Below are 23205 nucleotides of genomic sequence, written 5' to 3' on the forward strand. Positions count from 1 at the left end.
TCTCTCTCTCTCTCTCTCTCTCTCTCGCTCTCTCTCTCTCTCGTCAGGATCTCATGATGTAACGCAGTCTGACCTTGAACTCATTTTGTAGCAAAGGATGACCCTGAGGTTCTGTGGCCCTCCTGTCTTTGCCTCCCAAGTACCAGGCTTACAATTACGCCCTGCCTTGCCTGCTTGGGGAGGCAGTATGTTAAAGACTTGGGACTCTCTCCTTAGTTTGGCTGCCTGGTGAATAAACTTTTTTTGCTTCAGTGACTGGCATACTGCATGGGGAAAAGACCGCCTATTTCATTACAACAAAGCATGATACTAGTCAGGAGGCAGGACCCCCTAAACTAAAGCCCGCTGGCTAGTCCCTGCCTGGAGTCCATTTCCATATCTGCTGCAGTCAGGCTTTGCCAATGAACTCTTGCCTACAGAGGACCTTTCTTTAGGAAACTTTTGTGAAACTGTAACTCCAGATTTCAGTCCCTGTGCCAGAGATGGGCTAGTGCCAAGCCTAAAGCATTTACTGTCTGTTTATACACTACAAAAAAAAAGTTTGTCTAGGAACAATCTGTGAAAAAGGCAAATGGCCAGCCACAAAGACCCTAAAATCTTCTCTGGGCAACTAAAAATGGTATGATTATTTTGGGAATCCTGTCAGTATGTTATCCCTGAGCAAACCCTGAGTATGGTCAAAGCTACAGCCATTATGCCTGGGTTGAGGCTAATCTGTGCACTCAGGCTCACAAAAAGTCATGCCTGGACAGGAAACAAGTAAGGCTCCCTGAGGACACCTTCCTATCACCCTCCTCCAGCCTCTCTTGCCACCTGCCTCCTAATACGGCCCCCATTCTGTCTTCCAACATCAGCTTCCCCATTTCTTGTAGTATCCACATGAACAAAATAACAGAAATTTGCCATCAATAACCACAAACTGACCAACTGGTCAACCAAACCTCTTGCCCTGCCTGAAGTCCTGCCCCTACTTTCCTCTTTTTTTGTTTTGTTTTTCAAGACAGGGTTTTTCTGTGTAGCCCTGGCTGTCCTAGAACTCACTCTGTAGACCAGGCTGGCCTCAAACTCAGAAATCTGCCTGCCTCTGCCTCCCAAGTGCTGGGATTAAAGTTGTGTGCCACCATTGCCTGGCCCCCACTTTCCTCTTAAGCTCCTTCCCGACATTCTCTTTGGCCTGTCTACCTGCTCAACAGACAGGCTTGTTCCCACACAGCTGCTCTTGTCAAGGTCAGAGTTACTGCTGTGCTGCTACATGCGATTGCATTTCCTGATGCCCCTGCTCTCTGCCCACTAGTGCTGGTTTCAGGACTAGCTTTGCCCAGCATGCTCAGCTGCCTTTTCTGTTTCCCTGCCTCAGCTATGGGCCTCAGCTCTTGAACACTGGCTCTTCATGCATTACACTTGCCCTCCCCCCCCACACACCACCATCTCATCTTGCTTCAATGCTGTTCCTTTGTTTTTGAGCAGGGTCTTGCTTTGCAACCCTGGAAATACTATGTAATCCAGGCTGGCCTTGAACTTTTGGTACTTCCCTGCCTCTGCCTTCTGAATTCTGAGATAACAGGTATGTGATGTCATGTCTGGCTTCTTATAGGCTGTTAGAAATCACCTGCCTGTGGTGATTCCTAACCTTGCCTCAGCCATCTACCTGAACTTGAACCTACAGTACCCAGTGTGACTCTACTTCTAAGGCAGCCTCTGCTCACTGGATCTTTCTCCCTGTAATTAAAGATGCTTCCATGCTATAAATGATGACACATGCCTTGTCTTAGTAGTCAGTTTTCTATAGTTGTGAGCAGACACCAAAACCACAGCAGCTCTTATAAGGAACAATATTTAATTGGGGCTGGCTTACAGTTTCAGAGTACTACTACTCCATTATCGTCATGGCAGGCAGGGAGGATGGCAGCACGCAGGCAGGCAGGCAGGCAGGCAGGCAGGCATGGTGCTTGGGAAGGAGCTGAGAGCTTTACATCCTGATTCTCAGGCAGCAGGCAAAGAGACTGGGTCTGCCATGGGCTTCTGAAACCTCAAAGCCATTCCCTGTGGCACACCTCCTTCAACAAGGCCACACCTCTTAATTCTACCCAAATATTCCACCAACTAAAGGCTCATATATATGAGCCTACTAGGTCAGTCTCCTTCAAACCACCAACACACCTGTAATCCCAAAAAAACCTGGGAGGCAGAGGTGGGCAGATGAAGTTTGAGGCCAGTCTGGGAGACCTATTTCAAAAGAGAAAAACAAAGCCTGCCCCAATCTTCCAGCTGCTCAGGCCAGGAACCTTTGAGTCCCTGCTTTGATTCCCCTTCTCTCCTACTCTCTAGCCAACTGTCACTGCTCCCTGAGGCAGCCAGCATTTGCCTGCCCCGCCCACCTGCCTGTAGCTCTGACCAGCATCATTTTTCCTAGATTACCTGCTGGGACTGTGCATGGTACCATGATACGAGTGTGTTTTCCATGGTTTCTGGCTTGTGACCCCCTCCTTCAGGGGAACCATGGAGACTAAAAAACTCTCCTTCCCAAAGGGGTCCCCCAAAGTTACAGAAACTCCCTGAATCTGCAGAATCTTGCCCTGGTCTACCTTACTTGACAGTCCTAAGAGCCGCCACCCCCCCACCCCCCCAATCACCAAGGACTCATGGCCGAAGGAAGGAAGGAATGCTGTAGACAGAGGCTAAGACCCTGAGCAGGTGGACACTGAGAGAATGGGGAAACTCTGTGCCCCTTCTCAAAATTCATGTGTCTCTTTACAGGTTTCCTAGTATCTTTTTTTTTATTATTATGCATTTTCCTCAATTACATTTCCAATGCTATCCTAGTATCTTTTATGAGAAACAATGCAAGAATTTTTGAGTCCTGTGAGCTATCCTAGCAAATTCACTGACCCAAAGGAATGGGTTGTGTGTCTGAATCTCCCAATTTATATTGAGTCAGTCGGAAGGACAAATAAAACACCCTGGGCTTGTTACAGGTGTCTGGAGTGGGGACAGGGTGCTATCATCAGGATGGAGTCCCCACTGTGGCATCTGATGGTCTCCAGGTAGACAGTATGTAGACTTCAGAGACCACCACTTGGTTAGATACCTGTTAGAGAGAAATCCCCCATCTTCTGCACTCAGAAGTCTTCTGTGTTATAGGGTGAATCCAGGAAAAGGAACCAGTTTAATTTCTTATCAACACATGCTCACCACCCTGGGGCTCCTTTCTTCTGTCCCTGTCCCACCGGTCTGTCCTTGCTACCGGATGCCATTTGGGTGTGTGTCAGATCAGTGGCACCTGCTCATTTGGAACAAAGACCTCCAAGACCTACTTCTAGTTCCCTGACCTGTGTCCCAAGTCTGGCTCTTACTGACTTCAGATTTGCTTAACAGTCACCTTCTGAAAGGCCTTTCCTAACCCCTCACCCAATGACTCCTTTCCCAGCTTCCTTGCACTTCCCTCCCATATTATCCTCTCCCATCAGCCTTGTCTTGTTTATTGTTTCTCTCTCTGAACTGAGAGCAAATGATGCCGTAGAGCTTGGTACCAGTTGACAACGAACACTGACGGACAGAAGAATGAGTCAGTCAACAGGCAGATAAAAGACATGGATGCCTGGTGACATCCAGACTGAACAAGACCTTCCAAATTACCTACAGTGAATCCTAATCCCCAACATGGCAGGGGTCTCACTCACCTTTGTGTGGAACCTTCATGAATGAGATTATCGTAACTGTAAGAGAACCAGGCTGGGGATATAGCTCAGTGGGAGAATGCCTGCCTGGTATGCACAAAGTCCTCTAATACTGAAAGAAAAAGCTCAAGACATACCCAAAACATGTCAGAGAACTTGGAGAGGTCTCTAGCCATCTTTCTTCCATCTGAGGACACAAGAGCTCTCCACAGAACCTGGCACCATGGCTTCAGATTCCCAGGCTCTGGAATCCACTGTGGAAAGCAGATTTCTAAGAGCTGGGTGTGGCAGAGCATGTCTTTAATCCCAACACTTGGGAGGCAGAGGCAGGCAGATCTCTAGATTCAAGGCTGGCCTGGTCTACAGAGCAAGTTCCAGGATAGCTAGGGCTACACAGAAATCCTGAACAAAGAAAAATCATAGCAAAACAAAACAAAACAAAAAAGAAAAGCAGATTTCTGCTATTTATCTATGCCTATATCACAGCAGCCCAAAAGGATTAAGATATATAATATATTAGTCATGTGAAGTGGCACCATGACCAAGGCAACTCTTTTACTCCTTTTTTTTTTTTTTTTTTTTTTTTTTTTTTAATTCTTTTTTTTTTTCTGTTTCTGTTTTGTGTGTTTGTTCATTTTTTTTGAGACAGGTTTTTTTCTGTATAGCTCTGGCTGTCCTGAAACTCACTCTGTAGACCAGAAATCCACCTGCCTCTGCCTCCCAAGTGCTGGAATTAAAGGCGCGTGCCACCACCGCCCAGCCCAAGGCAACTCTTATGAAAGAAAATATTTAATTAGGGGCTTCCTTTCAGAGTAGTCCATTATCATTATGGCACGGAGCATGGCAGCATGCAAGCAGGTGCTGGAGTAGTAGCTGAGAACAACATCCTGATCCACACACACATACACACAGACAGAGAGACAGAGACAGAGAGACAGACAGACAGAGAGGGAGAGAGACAGAGACAGAGAGAAAAACAGACCCTGGCCCTGTCACAGGCTTTTGAAACCTCAAAGCCCACCTTCAGTAACACACTTCCTCCAACAAGGCCACGCCTCTGAATCCTTCTAACCCTATCAAAGAGTGTACTCCCTAGTGTTTAAGCATCAAATATCTGAGCCTATGGGGCCATCTTATTCAAACTACTTCATTGTACTCCCTGGTCCCTATGGATTTATATAGCCATATCATAATGCAAAAAATGTATTCAGTTCAACTTCGAAAGTCTCCATAGTGTATCATAGTCTAACAACCCTGTTTAAAAGTCCCAAGTCTCTTCTGAGACTTATGGCAATCTCTTAACTATAACCTTCAGTAATATCAAAATCAAAAAGCAGATCATGCTAGGTAGCAGTGGCTCATGCCTTTAACCCCAGCACTTGGGAGGCAGAGGAAGGTGGATCTCTTTGAGTTTGAGGCCAGCCTGGCTCTACAGAGTGAGTTCCAGGACAGCCAGGGCTGTTACTCAGAGAGATCCTGTCTCAAAAACCAACCAACCAACCCCCCCCCATCCCCAAAAATCACATACTTCTAACATAAAATGGTACAGAATATACATTACCATTCAAAATGGGGAGGGGGAAGGGAGAGAACATAATGGCTATTCTTGTCACCTTGACTACACCTGGGATGAACTACACTCCAGAAATGAAGGGCACACCTGTGAGAGGCTTTCTTGCTTGAATTGAAGTGGGTGAATCTGGACCTTTGAGGTAGAAAGACACACACCTTTGGTCTGGATCTTAAGGCAGGAAAACATACTTCTTTCATCTGTATCTTAAGGCTGGAAGACACTGCTTTAATATGGGCTATACCTTCTGCTGGAAGTCTACATAAGGACACATGAGAAAACTTTGACTCTTTGCCTGCTTGCCCTTGCCTTGCTAGCACATCCATTCCTTTGCTTATAGTAGAGCCTACTTGTTTGGGAGTATACAAAGGAGCAGCTGAGACATTCAGCTGTGGGACTGAGCAACTACTAGACTCTTGGACTTTCCATTCATAGCTGGCCATTGTTAGTCATTTAAAAAATATTATACATATATATATATACACATATGTATACATATATGTATGTGTATATATATATATATATACATAGAGAGAGAGAGAGAGAGTCGTTCTGTAAGTCTGGTGACTCTAGAGAACTCTAATACAGAAGCACAGTGAGGAAACCACGGACCAAAGCCAGATCAAAGACCATCATGGCAAACTCCAAATTCTGTATCTCCATGTCTGATGTCAAAGGGTTCTTCAAACCTCCAACCCCCTTTAGCTTTGCTGACTGTAACGTACTTCTTGTACTTCTTTCTCTTGCATTGTTCCACACCTGGTCTGCAGCTCTTCTGGTCATGGATTCCATGATTATGCCAACTCCAATGTCTTTGGGTCTCCACGGCAATCCAGGCTTCACTGTCACAGCTTCACACAATGACCTCTCTGGGCCTTGATGCAGGAACAACCCTGTCCCACACCTGGCCCCAGTGGCTTTCCTTAGTCTTGGAGGGAGATTCCACAACGTCTCTCTTGTATCCTTGACTCTCAAGCCAGAACTGTGTGGCCGAAGCTGCCATGTTCTGCTCCTTGCCAGGGTGAAACTTGGCCCCCTCATTCAATTACATCGCCATCAGCTGTCTGCCATCATTTTTCTTCAATTCCTTTTCACAAGGTGGAAGCTCAGGGTCTCAGGTCTCCCGACATCTCCACTCCCTCTATTCCATTCAGCATCAGGCATCTCAGACTCTGTGGTATAGAACTCAGCCCTTCCTCAAACCATAGCCTAATGAAAGGAGAGCCAGCAAAGCTGAGGACAGCACTGATGGTCATCTTCCTTCCCCTAGCCAGGGAAAGATGAACAATTTCCTGTGGCCATAATCTCCTTCCAGGAAGTTTTCAGTTAAGACTGTGGTTTTGTGTACCTATTCCCCATAAGACAGAGCTCTGTGAACTTGGCTGATAACTGGTCTGCTTTATCATCTGTCTCTAGAAGGCCATTTGCCCTCTGAAGGCCACCAGCAGGCAACTGGTTATCTGGAACTGTGGCAATAAGAAGAGGAGGTGTGCCAGGCGGTGGTGACACACGCCTTTAATCCCAGTACTCAGGAGGCAGAGGCAGGTGGATTTCTGAGTTCAAGGCCAGCCTGGTCTACAAAGTGAGTTCCAGGATAGCCAGGGCTATACAGAGAAACCCTGTCTCAAAAAACAAACAAACAAAAAGAGGAGGTGCACACATTGCTGGATGAAACTGTTCATCCTCACAGGGCCCGGCTCCTACCTGTGCTCGGGCATGAGCGCTGCTTCTCTGTCATTGTTGTCATCATCATCACACACAGAGGACTTCAGCCTGGGATGTGTCTGCTGCAGCAGCTGCTCCCATTCCTGCTCCAGGGCCTGCTCCCTTTGGTGGAAATGAGCGACTGAGCCAGCCACTGGCACTGCTACCTGATGCCCACCTGTCTCCCCACCCCCAGAACACAGCATGCCTGGGGAATACAAGGCCACATGCTGATACTTATACTCCTGGAGGACAGAGCTCTGCTTTGTCTCCAGTGGCAATGGTCAAAGTAGAGAGCATTTGCCATACAGTGTTGAGTGTGTCTTTGCGTCTTTATTTGTGGATCTTGTTTTGAAATTCCTTCATTCTCTAACATCCTCAGAACTGGGTCTGCTCTTCTATTAACCCAGGGCTCAGCAAATGATGAGAGGAGGCCTGTGCCCTCAGGTCCTTGGCAGCCCCAACTCACCACTTGCATCTGCATCCTCCAGAGGCCAGAGCCTCCCTCCCATCCCCACACACCCTTCTCTCCCTCCCCCTTTGGCCCCTGTCCTGCAGCAGGTAAAAGTGCCTTATTGCCTTTCCTCACGCAGAGAGCCTCACTCCAGCTCTAGCTAGCCTTTACTAAGGGCAGCTGTACCTACCATTATCCTGCTGGAGTCACAGAGTACCCCCCAGAGAGCCTCACTCCAGCTCTAGCTAGCCTTTACTAAGGGCAGCTGTACCTACCATTATCCTGCTGGAGTCACAGAATACCCCCCGAACACCCCCCAACCCGCTACCCCCCTGCTATGCCCTGAATGTGGCCTGTCCTTTCCAAACTCATGTGGAAATGTAGATTTCAGAGAAACACTACTGACAGACAGGTAGAGGGCTATCAAGAGGCATTGGGCTCTGAGATGGAATTCAATGATGGGTGAATACTTTTTTTCTTAATGCTGTTTGTTTTCCTGTATTCCCTTCCATCTGCCATGGAGCAAAGCACAAAGCTCTCACTAGAAACTGTACAGATGCCAGCACCATGCTTTTGGACTCCCAGAACCATAAACCAAATAGCCTCTTTTCTTTATAAACCCCATGGCCTTGGGTATTCTGTTACAGCAACAGAAAATAGACTGATAGATTCTTTCACTTCCTCTTGCTGTAACAAGCCTGTACACTCCTAGAGAGCATGAAGCATCCTTTAGCCTTCGCTGTCCTTGCTTCTGAAGGCTGTTGAAAAAATCTCAGGAGTCCCCATCCTCTACCTGGCCCTTCTAGGGGCTCCCTACAGTTTCCATAGCTCATGCTCTGCTAGTTTCTCAGCACTGCACCATTTCTTCCAGGAGAGTCCACATGAACTTTCTTTAGCATGCAGAAAAACACACTCTGCCTCTTCAGAAGCTCCCATGATTCAGTGGGTGTCTGTGTCCAACCGCTTTACCACATCACCACTTTATCTATGGCCACATCCCTCCTACCTGTTAGCACCCAGATTTCCTGTCCCAGCCCGCCAGGAGCAGCATGGTCTGTGCTATCTGCCTTTACAAGACAACACCCCTCCCTCTCCAAGGTTCAAGGGCAAGCCTTTCTCAGCAACTGTATGGAAGATGCCAGAGTCAGGATGAACTTCCAGCAAGTAGAGTGGCACCATCAACTCCCTACATCAAGTTCCAAGCAATAGCTTTGAGATCTTAAAAGCCAAAGACACTGTATGGAAGAAGAACATGGACTGACTCCTGAGTGGGCAGAATGCATAAATCCAGAGAAAACAACTGTCCACCCATGTGTACACCTTACTACACTCTGGACAAGAATGTAGGGCTGTGGGTCCTGAGAAAAGATTCTGAGAAGGTGGGCATGGATGCTTCCAGCAGGCGTCAAGAGGCAGGAGCTCCACCTGGACTCAACATGTGTGTACACACACCTGCATTTAGTGTGTGCACACATGCACACAGGAAAAGGGACAGAGGAAAGAGTTAGGCTGTGAAAATAATCTGCTTACATTCCATCAAACAGCTGGCCAGCAAACAGGCCCAACACGTAAGGTAGCTGTTCCTAGTTACCTTACAGTGAGGCATCTACTATACACGGGAGGAGCCTGCTTCAGTTCCACTCCAGAGGCCCTTCCACACAAGCTAGCCTCCTCCCTGGGAGGGTTCTCCAAAAGAAACTGACAGGTGCTGGTGTCTGACACCAGCTCCACCCCACTAAGACATGTCTACTTCTGACCAACATGACTTTTGCCTTCAGAAACTGCAAAGGGAAACAGCCATGCCAAGCCCAGCTTCTTTGAGATACTGTGCTTTGTGGCAGGAAGGAGGCGAGCAGGACCAAATAACATGAGAAGGAAAATCAGCTGAAGGTGCACTGGGACAGGCCAGTGGCCATGCTACTCCGATGGCACACCCTTGTGGCAAGAACTGGGCAGGGGTGGAGGCTGGGAGGAAGAAGGCCCTGGGATAAGGGCTTTGCTCCTGCTGTGGGGGAGGGTCCAGAGCCTCCGTTCTGGACCTGCCTATAAGCCTGTGCATACACAGGACATGCCACACCTGCTGGGAAGGCTGCCCCATCCCCACACAGGGTTGCTCAGTCCTCAGTCTACCAGTCTTTCACAGAAACTGCCCTGCGCGCACAATGGACCTCACCCCGTACTCACCTCTTTTCTTGCAGTAAGTAATCTAGGTTATTGATGTAGCACTGCGAGCCCCCAGAGGGAATCTGGAAAGACAGGACACAGGCATGGCGGGGATGGGAAAGGAAAACATGGGAAGATTGATGTTAATGTATTCTGCTCACTTTTCTGAACAGATATATGATTAAAAAAAAAAAAAACACAATTTCCCCCCCCCCCCCACAAATAGGACTTTTTATTTGTCACTATTAAAAATCTGGATTTTACACTGATTCTTGGACTGGTGGTTCATATCCATCAGCTCGCTCAACCTTAGCACCCGTCTCGTCTCCAGCTGCTTTGCCAGAGCTGCTGCCTTCCCCATGTAGCTCCATGAGCTTGCCCAGTTCAAACTTGGGTTTCTTCAGCATTTTTCCTTTTCTAACAAAGACATCATGAAGAGGATAAATGGACTGGCGAGCCTTTTCTATGTCTTTCCCAATGCTGTCTGGAATCAGTTTATGAACTACTTCCTTCAAGTCATTGGTCTGCACCTCTCAGGTCACGATTTCCATCATCTTCTTCCGGATCTGGCGGACTCGCTGGTGCTGCGCATAGGAGGTCTTTCTTATCTGGTTGTTGCGTTTCTTAGTGAAGCCAACACAGAAAAGTCGGAGCAAATAGCCATCTGTCGTCTTGACATCAACGTGAGCTTCAATCATGGTCTGCCACTTCTTGACCATGGAGCACATTTTGTCCCGGGTAAGATCCATCCCATGGAAGTCAGTCAGACAGTTTTTGCCCTGAACGTCCTCAGTGATTAGCCTGAATTTTCTAAGTGCAACTTTATCATTCTGTAGATCGGCAAGGCTCACTTCACACACTCGACCCTTGAGTCCATCAGAGGCAATTTTGGTTCCTTGAGTCCTCGTGACTAGCGTCTTCCCGATGTTCCTAATATTGAACATGGCTGGAGCTTTCACATCGTACCAGTCTTTCTTAGAAAATGGATCAACCACTTTCTTCTTAGCTCCCTTCTTGCCACCTTTCATCAAGCGCTTGTTCTTGCTGACCGCCATGGTACCAACCGGAGAGCCAAAAGGGTTGTCATTTCATATTAATGTCAAAGAGACTGCATATGTGTGCATATGTATGTATGTGTGCATATATGGATATGTGTGAATATAGTGTATGTATGCATGTGTGTGTGCACAGGTTTGCACATGTATGTATATATGTATATATGTGTGTGCATCTGTGTGAGTGTGTTATGTGCTCAAGTAACATTATCAGGGTATTTTTTTTTTTTTGAGACAGGGTTTCTCTGTATAGCCTGGCTGTCCTCGAACTCAGAAATCCGCCTGCCTCTGCCTCCCGAGTGCTGGGATTAAAGGTGTGCGCCACCACGCCCAGCTCCAGGGTATTCTTCTATATGGCTAGAGCACAGCTCCTCAGTGGCAGGCATTTAGGCTACTGATAATCTTGGACTATGGCAAATAATGAAACACTATGCTTAGAATTTCCTGAGCTCACGGCCCTAAAAAGTGTCCCATACTCTAGTCCCCACAAGATATCACTGAAGTCTTATTTAGGATCTCTATTACTGAACCTCAGTCATAGGCTTTGTATGCACCAAGACTGGATCCTGACACTGAGGTTCCTCCTTGCTCCAAGGCCAACCCTAACCTTAGTCATGAAAGCCTTGAGGGGCCCCATGCAGAAACACATTCAATCTGCTGTGACCCCCTGGCTTTCGTGAGCAAGAGTTAGGAGTGGAAACGCAGGGAGGAGTGGGATTTGGCTTGAAGCCTGAACTCTAGACTATGAGAGCCCTAGGGCTGGGGAGAGGTAAGGTATCTCGTCAGCGAAGGACGGGTGCAGAGGGGGAGTTGGAGCATGGCTGTAGAAAGGGTCACCAGAAAGGGTTGGCTTGTGGGCAACTAAGAGGTCACTGAAAGGAGAGGCCAATGAGGGGAAGCCAAGATGGCCACTGCCTTACTTACCTCTGGGGTCCCAGCCTGTTGGCTTGGACCTGCCATGTTCCAGAAGAGCTCCTCCAGAGAGGCCAGCTCCACCTTCTGGTTGGGATCTGGAGGGTCCTTCTCCAAGTCCTCAAGGGGTCCCTTTTTGGCTGGAGGTGCTTTCTTGGGCTTGTTTAGGAACTCTACAGGAGGTGGGCTCCAGTCAGTAGGGAACGAGTCCCTGGGCATCTGCATCTTGGGCCTCTTCAGTGATTTGGAAGTTAAAGCCACTGTGGGGTTGCAGAGCTGTGGCCCTGAGTGGAGAAGGAGGTGGTCCAGGAGGCTGCACTTGAGGCTCTGCAAAAAGATAGGCAAATCAGTGGCTGCCTGGACCCCGTGGGTATGTGAAGAGTCCACCCCCTTAGTGTGCCAGACATCAAGCCACACTGGGTAAGGAAAGGGACAACTTGGGGTTGCTATGTATGGGTGGCAAGGGTAGTAATTCTCCATATGGCTGCCTTTGGCCCTGCCTTCATCATGTCTCTACCTGTGCAGGTGATATGGCCTATCCACAAGGAATGGCTAGCAAAGTCATCTGCAGCCACACCTGAAGCCCATGGGATGCTCTGTCCTTAGTGGAACTCCTTACAGGTGCAGTGATTGCCAGAGAAACCTAGAGATTCTAAATCCCTGTGTTTCCAGGAGGGATCTGGTACCCAGGAGGACTTCCTTCTCTGGGCCTATGACAAGGACTCGACACTGTGCCTGAGGTCAGGTAGCTGAAATGAAGGGGCTACCTAATTTTATTTCAGCAGCATAATGGGTAAGCAGAAGGACTTTGATACTGTGTGTATGTGTGAGTGTGTGTGTGTGTGTGTATCACGTCCCCCAAACCCGTCTAGACCTGGCACATGGTTAGGGGCCCATACATTTGTGTTGAATTATAGAACATTAAAAAGGAATATTGGAGCCGGGTGTGGTGGCGCACACCTTTAATCCCAGCACTCGGGAGGCAGAGGCAGGAAGATTTCTGAGTTCGAGGCCAGCCTGGTCTACAAAGTGAGTTCCAGGACAGCCAGGGCTATACGGAGAAACCCTGTCTCGAAAAAACCAAATAAATAAATAAATAAATAAATAAATAAATAAATAAATAAAAGGAATATTGGGACTGGCAGGATGGACCATGTTCCATACATAGACTTGACTCAGGACGAGGCTTTGAAGACCAGGCTGCAGTGAAGATGGCTGCCAGCTGCTAATGAAAGCCTGGAACCCAGTGACCTAAGGAAATGAGTTTATAGAAGTTTGCTCTAAGCCACCTAGGTTCACACTTAATAACAGTGGAAAAGATTCACATCAGCTGGGCATGGTGGGGCATACCTGTGATCCCAGCACTCAGTGGGTAGAGATAGGGTAAACTGTGAGTTTAAGGCCAACCTGGTCTACAGAGTCATCTTTATAACTGCAATATATCACTAAAAATTCATTTTTATAACTGATCAAAACTTTAAAATGATTACAGTGAATACTGACATGTGAGAAATGATTACTGCTTACACTTAGAATGGCTTGTTTGGGGCCAGCAAGGTGCCTCAGCTGGTAAAGGTGTTTGCCATGTAAACCTGGAAACCTGAGCCCAACCCTTGGAACCCAGGTAAAGGTGGAAAAGAGAATCAATTTCACAAAAATGTCTTCTGACCTCTGATCATGAATCTGGGTATGCAACATGCACACAAGTTCATGTACACAACACACACTAATAATAATAATAATAATAATAATAATAATAATAATAATAATAATAAAATGGCTTATTTCTTTTGTTCATTTGGGTTTTTTTTAAAGATTTATTTACTTATTATATGTAATTACACTGTAGCTATCTTCAGAAGAGGGCGTCAGATCTCATTATGGATGGTTGTGAGCCACCATGTGGTTGCTGGGATTTGAACTCAGGACCTTCAGAAGAGCAGTCGGTGCTCTTAAACGCTGAGCCATCCCACAAGCCCCCCTTTGTTTGTTTTTTGAGATAGGATCTCACTATGTAGCTCTCTGGCTGTCCTGGAACTCACTCTGTAGACTAGGCTGGCTTTGAACTCACGGAGATCCACCTGCCTCTGCCTCCCAAGTGCTGTATTAAGGCATGCATTACTGGTTAAATGGCTTCTTTCTTTTAGGGACCAACCTATCAAGGGAATGTAACCATAAAAAATGTCTGTACCCTGGAACAACATCAATAAAGTTATTCAAAAAGCTTTAGGACATGAGCTGTCAAAGGCCGATAAGCTGGTAAAAGTCTCAGAACCAACACTTTATGAACTATGAAGTTTAATAAAATAGAAGACCTAAAAAACCAGCTGGATATAGTGGTGGCCACAGGTAGACATTCTATTGAGGAGTCTGGGGTAGAAGGATCACCTGAATTCTGGAGTTCCTGGCCATTCTAGATAACAAAGCAACACAACAGAACAGAACAGAATAGAATAGAATAGAATAGAATAGAATAGAATAGAATAGAACAGAACAGAACAGAATGGGTCTAGAGAGATGACTCAGTGGTTAAGCGGTCTCACTGCTCTTGCAGAGGACCTAGATTCCATTCCTAACACCCTTACAGGTGCTCACAACTGCCTGTAACTCTACTCCAAAGGAGTCTGATGCCCTCTTCTGGTGTCCACAGGCACCTGTGTCCATGTGGCACGCATATTTGCACTCACATACACATATACATAAATAAAAATTTTTTAAAAATCTTAAAAAACAAAACCAAACAACTAGGCATGTTGGCTGGCCTTTAATCCTAGCACCTAAGAGAACAGATTTATAGAGATCTCTTGTATTTGGAGCCAGCCTGGTCTACACAGAGTTCCAGACCAGCCTGGAACACCTTATCTCAAAACAAACAAACAAATAAACAAACACAGCAATTAAAAAAAAACCAGAAAACAAGGAATGAATCCAAAACAACTAAGAATGTCACAGTGACCTGGTCGGATCCCTTTGCCCTAGCTGGACAGAATACAGAAGGATAAGTGAAGATGCTCTTCAGGGTTGGCATCCCAAGTCTCCAAATGCCCAAGGCGCAGGGACTCTACTAGAGACAGAGGCTTATGGCTCTAAACCATAAGAGCTGAGAGCCTCTAGTTTCTGGCTGTAGAAGCTAGAGACTTAAAAGTTCTCGGCATTAGGTTATTACAGAAATATAAAGCCGGGCAGTGGTGGCTCATGCCTTTAATCCCAGCACTTGGGAGGCAGAAGCAGACTGATTTCTGCGTTTGAGGCCAGCCTGGTCTACAGAGTGAGTTCCAGGACAGCCAGGGCTACACAGAGAAACCCTGTCTCAAACACCCCCCCCCAAAAAAAAAACCCAACCAACCACCCAAACAAAAAGAAATATACAGTGTAACTACCAGCAGCCTTGGCACTTGGAGGCCACTGTAATCTCAGCTTCCAGCAGCAGTGTGTAGCAGCAGCAGCAACTCCAATAGTGGCATCCCAGCAGGCCTCTGGTGCTGGAACCCTCAGCCCTACAGTGGGTCAGTGGGTCACAACTCAGGTATCAGCATCCTCAGTCCTTGACAGAAGCTGGTGATACAGCTCCTGGGCTCAGGGTGTCACAAACACTGGCCTTTGAGGCTCAGCAGCTTTTTATGGTCCTCGCTGTCCTCATCTTTACCCTTTGTTTCTGCCCCCCCCCATCATTTCTGGAACTCATCAGCTGCCCTCTTGTGGTTGCTGTTGCTTCTTCAAGGCCACTCTACCGTCACACCCATCCTCTTATGCACTTGTGTTATCAGCTTAGCAAACTCTTGTGATAATGAATATCAAAATTGGGCCATCGAGATAGCTCAGTGGGGAAAGGCATTTGGCCAGCAAGTCTGATGCAATTAAATTCAACTCCTGGAATCCATGGTGGAAGAAGAGAACCAACACCCATGGCCATGCATGTGTACTCAGGCCAGAGGCCTTTGGCTCCCAGCAGCTGTAGTTATAGGTGGTTGGGAGTCACCTAACATGGGTGCTGGGAACCGAACTCTAATACCATGGAAGAACACTTAACCACTGAAGCCATCGTTCTATCAGCCCCGTTCCCATAGCCTCCCCCCCACCCCCGCAGAGCACTTCTGAATCCTACCCCTTAGGGGTGGAAGCAAGGAGGATATGAGCCTTGTCATTTTTGGCTGGACACTGAGTACAAGGCCAGCCTGAGTTATTCTGAGACCCTGTCACACAGAACCAGAACAATCACACCAAAACAAAACAACCTCTAGAACTATAACAACAACAACAATATTAAAAAACAGGCAAATTAAAAAGACCACTGAGAGAAAACCTGGGTTTAATGCTGTAACATTTGGGAGTCAGCGCAGGAGGGTGTCTCCTGGCTGACTCAGAACGGGAGGAGAACAGCCTGCCCATCCCAGTAGAAGGATTGGCAAACGTGTCTGCACCAGTCAAGGCATCTCCTCATGTAAATGAAGGACCAAATGTGAACCAACCACACAGACTTTCTGCTGGGCCCCCTGGAAAAGTGCTCCTCCTCTGGCCTGGGCGAGAGCTTGGCTACAGGGTCATTGAGAGTTCACAGGCTTTGATGGCAACCAGTCAAGCAAGAGTTGTTTTGAAACAGTCATGGCTGAGTTAGCACTCTGGAGTTGGGACTACTTCTGCAGCAACCAGCTATGGCTGCACTGAGGCTTACTAAAGATGCATGTGGAACATTCAACGGTGGGCTGGCATGTGGGCACTCAGCTGGGTGCTCGGCTCAGAGTCCTTGTGCGAGGTGGCAGTGCACCAGCCTAAGAATCGAATGCGGTCTGTGTTGTCACACTTTCTACTCCCTAACACTCTGCCTGATTCAAAGAAAAGACAAACATTAAAAGGGATTGTGGTGGTTTGAGTAGGAATGTCCCCATAGACTCCTGTGTTTGAATGCTTGGCCCATGGGAGTGACACTACCAGGAGGTGTGGCCTTGTTGGAAGAAGTGTGTCCCTGTGGGGGTGGGCTTTCAGCTTTACTATGCTCCGGCTTCCCAGTGTGCAATGAGAGCTTCTTCCTTGCTGCCTTCTGATCACGATGAAGAATTCTTGGCTCCTCTAGCACAATGTCTGCCTGCATGCAGACATGCTTCCTGCCATGATGATAATGAACTAAACTCTGAACTGTGAGCCAATTAACTGTTGGCCTTTATGGGTAGCTGGGGCCAAGGTGTCTCTTCACAGCAATAAAACCCTAAGAAGTGGCGGCTGGGCTGACAAACATGGCTCAGTGGGCAAAGTGCTTGCTGAGCAAGCACGGGAGGCAGAACTCAGATCCTTAGTGGGTAGTTAAAGATCCAGCTGTGGCGGTGCACATCTGGGTACGTGGGGCCAGCCAGTCTACACAAAACAATCAGCTTCTGGATCAGTGCAGAGACCTGGTCTCAAAAAATAAGGCAAGTGCAGGCACATGAAGAATACAGAGCAGGGCTGGAGAGACGGCTCAGCGGGTAAGAGCACTGACTGCTCTTCCAGAGGTCCTGAGTTCAATTCCCAGCAACCACATGGTGGCTCCCAACCATCCGTAATGGGATCTGATGTCCTCTTCTGTTGTGTCTGAAACAGCTACAGTGTACTTACATACATAAGATAAACAAATATTTAAAAAAAAAAAAAAAGCCAGGCAGTGGTGGCACACGCCTTTAATCCTAGCAGAGCCAGGCGGATTTCTGAGTTTGAGGCCAGCCTGGTCTACAGAGTAAATTCCAGGACAGCCAGGACTACACAGAGAAACCCTGTCTTGAAAAAAACCAAAAAAAAAAAAAAAAGGTATAGAACCCTTTAGATGTTGAGGGGGTGTGGTTACCCACTGGTAATTACAGTGTTTAGAGGATGGACATTTTCATAAACACACACACACACACACAACAAAACAAAATGTGGAGAAGAGTGAGGAAGATCTACTCATGTCAAATTCTAGCCTCCTTATGCACCTGTACAGGTAAGCACGCATGTAAACACAGGTATACCTACACAAACAAACAAAATAAAATACACACCTATAATACATTTTTTATTAGCATCAACTGTAATTTTTATATCTAATAGCATCTACAGACAGTCAGCCCATGACTCCATGCTCCAGGGAGAGGTGGGCTGTGCTAAGTTGAAATTTCAAAAGTTCATACTAAGCCCAGTCTCTCCTTCCCCCCACCTCTCTCTCTCTCCCCCTCCCCCCACCCCCCTCTTCCTATGGATCAGGATGTGGCCCCCTCAGCTTTGGTTCTAGCATCATGTCTGCTTGCATGGTACCATGCTTTCTGCCATGATAATATGCTAACCCTCTGAAACTGTAAACAACATCAAATTAATTCTCAAAGAGCTGTGGCTGAGGTTTGCGGTGCCTGGGATACAACCTGGGGCCTCCTACTCTTTACCACTGAGGTAATTACCAGGCATTGGTTCTATTTTCTGACCCCAGCCACCATCTTGTAACTATCTGGTTCTGAAAATATTCTCTTGGGCCTTTGTTTCACCTTCTCCTCACTTAGAACTTCTTCAGAGATGGAGTGGTCTTTGGGGAAGTGTTTGTCAAAAGCATGAAGGGCAAATATGCTCACTGGCTGGATGGAAAGAGCAGCCGAGGGAACAAAGAGCAGGGGAAGGAACAGAAGCTGGTGAGGCTCTCCCTGGGGAGTACCTGAGAAGCTCCTAGTGAGGAAGCCCCAGTTAGGCAGTGGCAGGAGACCTGGCGAGGAGCTGAAGGAGCACCCAAGGGAGCCAACAAGCAAGGCAGTACCTCTCCTGCTGCAGGTCTCTCTTTTCCCCTCACTTCCTCTCCCCTTTTCTTCTTTTGCTTTAAACTCTGGCTGTTTAAGACAATGTCTATTAAATCTCTTTTTGAAAGGAGAGAGAGAGAGAGAGAGAGAGAGAGAGAGAGAGAGAAAGGAAGGAAGAGTATGTGTGTGTGAGAGAGAGAGACAGACAGACAGACAGACAGACAGATGGTCTTCGTATACAGCTCTGGCTGGCCTCAAATTCATACCTGCTTCAGCTCCTTTCCACTCTCAGCTTTGAAATAATGTAATAATCACTCAGCTTAAGCAACAGAAACAAGTGATCATAACCAATAAAAAATAGCCTCTAGAGAACTCACTACACACACAGGAACAACAAATCCTAGAGCACAGGAAGAAGCCAGCTGTAAGCCATGTGTTATCAAACAGACCATCAAAATGTCCAGTTGTGCCTTTTTTTTTTTTTTTAATGACCTGTAGTCTCTCCTGTAGTTTTGGCTATTCTGGAACTTGCTATGTAGACCAGCTGGCCTCAACTCACAAAGTGAGTTCCAGGACAGCTACACAGAGAAACCCTGTCTTGAAAATAAACCAATAATAATAATAAGTGAAAAAATTTAAATGCCTCACAAATAAGCAGATGAATATAAGCCAGTGTGTGGTAACTCCTTTTTCTCCTGACTGACTTAAAAGATGGGTATGTAACACAGTACTCATAAATCTCTTCTGACAGACACAACATATAAAGTTATGACTTATATAATAATGTCAACATAAAGGAGGGAGACTATAGCTATACTGGTATACAAAGGTTTTGTGTGTTTGAATTTAAGGCCTCTAGCCTAGGCTGCCTCACACTCTCTATGTAGCCAAGGATAGTCTGACCCTTCTGAGCCTCCTCTCTCCATCTCTTAAGAGTTGAGGTTACAAGCAAATGTTACCATGTTTGGTTTATATAAAGAGTATGTTAGACTGGGGATTGAATCTAGGTTGGTGGTTTGAATGTCCCCATGAGTCTCAGGAGTTGTGGCCTTGCTGGGGAAGTGTGACACTGGAGGCAGGCCTTGGGGTTTCCAAGACTCTGAAAATTTGAAGCTGGTTCTGTTCCCTGCTCCTGCTTCAGGATGTGATCTCTCGGCTGCTTCTCCTGAATGAATAAATAAATAAATTCTAGATTTATTTCATTTTATGTGTATGGCTGTTTTGTCTCCATGTATTCTCCAGACTTTATTTAAGGGGACCACGGTATGTAGAGACCACTGAAGCACAGTCTTCTTTTTTTCCTTTTCTTTTTTCTTTTTTTGTTTTTGTTTTTTTTTTCAAGACAGGCTTTCTCTGTGTAGCCCTGGCTGTTCTTGGAACTCACTTTGTAGACCAGGCTAACCTCGAACTCAGAAATCTTTCTGCCTCTGCCTCCCGAGTGCTGGGATTAAAGGCATGTGCCACCACACCCGGCCTGAAGCACAGTCTTACAGTGGGACTGAAAAACTGGACGCGATTCCCTAAAACAGCAGTAATCCAAATAAGACTGTGTAAACTACATGTCATCTACAGGTAAGTAAGTCTTATATTCTGGCTTGCATGATTTAAAGACAATTATACAAACTAATAATTATATAGCTATGCAGATGATCATGTAATATATGAAAATATAATTCATGACAATGAAAACATAAAAGGGTGTGGTAAAGGGGCTAGGTTTTTTTTTGAAAATTTCAAATAAAAAGTTTAACTTCAAAATCCAAGTTCACCATTTAAAATGCACTAAAGCACAGTCCATGCAGTTTCAGACTGAGCCTACACACAGTATTTCCACCAAACATGTTTTCTAAAAGATCAGAGGCAAACGAAAGATTTGCTTCACCCATAATGTTTAATTGATTTGAAATGAAAAAATGAAAAACTTTTTTTAAGATTTATTTATTTTATGTATATGAGTACACTGTAGCTGTACAGATGGTTGTAAGCCTTCACTTGGTTGTTGGAAATTGAATTTTAGAACCTCTGCTTGCTCAGTCCCTGCTCTCTCCGGCCCAAAGATTTATTTATCATTATACATAAGTACACTGTAGCTGTCTTCAAACACACTAGAAGAGGGCATCATTTCGGGTGGTTGTGAGCCACCATGTGGTTGCTGGGATTTGAACTCAGGACCTTTGGAAGAGCAGTCAGTGTTCTTACCCGCTGAGCCATCTCGACAGCCCCCGAAGCTGGAAAACTTTTTCACACATTACAAACACACACTCTGGAGTCTGACAGCTGATACTCCATTTTGATATCCTTGGGACTCTAGGGGCCAGGTTTTTTATACCATTAAATTGTCGTTTTCCAAATTAGCTTTATCAATTGAGATACAAATGATAATTTCCAAGATAACTACTATGAAAACATCTTTTTTTTTTTTAAATAAATAATTATTTTATGTGTTAAGAGTATTTTGCCTACATGTATTTCTGTGCACCACAGAAATTTCTGTCACAGAGGGTGTGAGATCCCAAAGTCTGGTCTGGTCCTCTCAACATTGCTTTTTTTTTTTTTTTGGTTTTTTGAGACAGGGTTTCTCTGTGTAGCCATGGCTGTCCTGGAACTCACTTTGTAGACCAGGCTGGCCTCGAACTCAGAAATCCACCTGCCTCTGCCTCCCAATTGCTGGGATTAAAGATGTGCGCCACCACGCCCGGCCTCATCAAGTGTTCTAGCCACAGAGCTGTACCTCCAGCCTCTGTAAGACTATCTTTAAGGGTGGACAGGAGCTCAGTGGTACAGTGCCTGCTTTAGCTTGCATGAGGCCTTAGGTTCAACCCCACACACTGGGGAAAGGCTTATTTGGCTTCCACTTATCCTTCATGTCAAATGAAGACAAGTAGGACAGGAATCTAGAGGGAGGGGCTGGTGCAGAGGCCACAGACCAATATAATGACCTACAGGCCTGCCTACAGCTCAATCTTATGGAGGCAAATGAGGCTCCCTCTTTTCAGATGACTGTAGCTTGTTAAGTTGATTAAAAACAAACCAAAGCAAACCAAACAAATAAAAACCTACCTACTTGCATGATAATCAAAAGTAGCTTGAGGGGCTGGAGAGATGGCTAAGTGGTTAAGAGCACTGAGGGCTCTTCCCAAGGTCCTGAGTTCAATTCCCAGCAGCCACATGGTGCCTCACAACCATCTGTTAATGGGATCTGGTTCACTCTTCTCGTGTGTCTGAAGAGAGCAACAGTGAACTCACATACATAAAAAACCAAAATCTTAAGAAAGTATGTATTAAAAAAAACAAAGCAGCTTGAGGAAGAAAGGATTTATTTCAACTCCCACTTCCAAGTTCCAATCCATCATTAAGGAAATCAGGGCAGGAAGTGAAGCAGAAACCATACAGGGACACTGCTTGCTGACTTGTTCCTGAGCTTCAGCTCACCTAGCTTTCTTAAACACCTCAGGACCACTGGCCCCACAGACATATGCCCACAGGCCAATCTGACAGAGACAAGGCTCAAGTTGAGGTTCCTTCAGATAACTCAGGCCTGAGTCAGATTGATAACTGCAGTCATCTAGGAGTGTGTAAACCAATGCCTAAGCTCATTATCATACTCAGCATTGCATAACATAGTACTTCAAAGCAACAGATTGTGCACGATGAGGACATACAGTTTTTGCCAGCTAAAATTAATTAAGGATCTATAACAACTATAAATATTAATTATAGTTATCTAAAAACAGAGCCCTAGAATATTTGAAGGAGGCAGACAGAATTGAAGGAAAAAAGACAGGCAATGATAGTTGGGGTTTTTATATATATTACTACAAAGGAGAATGTGGTTCTAGCGTAAAGTATTGCTGAGCCTGACAGAGGCCCTGGGTTCCATGCCTAGCAGCACAAAAGAAAACCATAAGAAAGTCAACTATAGGTAGAAATCGAACGAAAATAAAGGGTTCCAGAGCCTCGTGTCTATAATCTCAGCACTTAGGAGGCTAAAACAGGAATCTGGTGAGTCTGAAGTCAGCCTGGACTAGACAGTGAATTCCAGCACAGCCTGGGACAAAAGTTAGACCCTTACTCAAACCAAAAGAATGACCTGAGTGGTGATGTCACATGTCTTTAATCCCAGCACTTGGGAGGCAGAGGCATGCGAATTTCTGAGTTTGAGGCCACTCTAGTCTTCAGAGTGAGTCCCAGGACAGCCGAGGCTACACAGAGAAACCCAATCTCAAAAACAAACAAACAAAAAAATCAAATGAACAAATGAGAGAGACAGAGACACAGACACTCCAGCATGGACCTTACGGGACAGCTTACAACTGTCAGCTTCAGGGGATCCAACATCCTCTTCCAGCCACTGGGCATCTACACTCGAATGTGCACAGATTCCCACGCATACATGTATACACTGAGGGTTTGAATGACAGTGCGCCTTGCAGGCTCCGGCACAGACACAGCCTCAGTTGGTGGTGCCCTTTAGGGAGGTTTAAGCGGTGTAGCCTCGCTGTAATGCTGACTCCGAGAGTTCATATCTTCTACTACTTCTGTGCTCTCTCAGCTCCGTGTTTTCTGTAACAGCTGTGATCTCTCTGCTTCTTGCTCCTACCACCATATCTGCTGCCAGCTGCCATGCCTGCCATGCTTCCAGCCATGATGGACTCCATTTATTTATTTATTTATTTATTTATTTATTTATTTATTTATTTATTTATTTTGAGATGGAGTCCCTCTATTTTTGTAACTCTGACTGTCCTGTAACTTGCTAGACAACCCTTCTATTAAGTTGCCTTGCTTGTGGAGTTTTAGCACAGCTACAGGGAAGGAACACTACATACCTACTTTAAATTTTTTTGTTTTTGTTTTTGTTTTTGTTTTGTTTTGTTTTGTTTTTTTGAGATAGGGTTTCTCTGTATAGCCCTGGCTGTCCTGGAACTCACTCTGTAGACCA

General features: G+C 46.0%; 1 protein-coding gene and 1 pseudogene across 4 annotated transcripts in view; both read right to left on the reverse strand.

Moving 5' to 3' along the window:
• Window positions 1–23205, reverse strand: part of Fam178b (family with sequence similarity 178 member B) — a 123076-nt gene that overhangs the window by 88295 nt on the left and 11576 nt on the right. The window contains exons 2-4 of one of the 3 annotated variants that reach the window (XM_021158105.1): window positions 11548–11862; window positions 9590–9651; window positions 6952–7074 (exon numbers count right to left, since the gene is read on the reverse strand). In XM_021158105.1, the coding sequence (XP_021013764.1) occupies window positions 6952–7074; window positions 9590–9651; window positions 11548–11760 (398 nt within the window). In that variant the 5' untranslated portion in view covers window positions 11761–11862. Of the gene's footprint in view, window positions 1–6951; window positions 7075–9589; window positions 9652–11547; window positions 11863–23205 lie in introns of those variants that run through there. The other 2 variants (XM_021158096.1, XM_021158087.1) reach the window with 2 other exon arrangements.
• LOC110291145 lies at window positions 9786–10623 on the reverse strand (annotated as a pseudogene). The gene has a single exon (XR_002377533.1). The product of XR_002377533.1 is annotated as a 40S ribosomal protein S3a pseudogene (transcript).

Source organism: Mus caroli, chromosome 1 (genome assembly GCF_900094665.2).
Source record: "Mus caroli chromosome 1, CAROLI_EIJ_v1.1, whole genome shotgun sequence".
In the NCBI taxonomy this organism is placed as follows: Eukaryota; Metazoa; Chordata; class Mammalia; order Rodentia; family Muridae; genus Mus; species Mus caroli.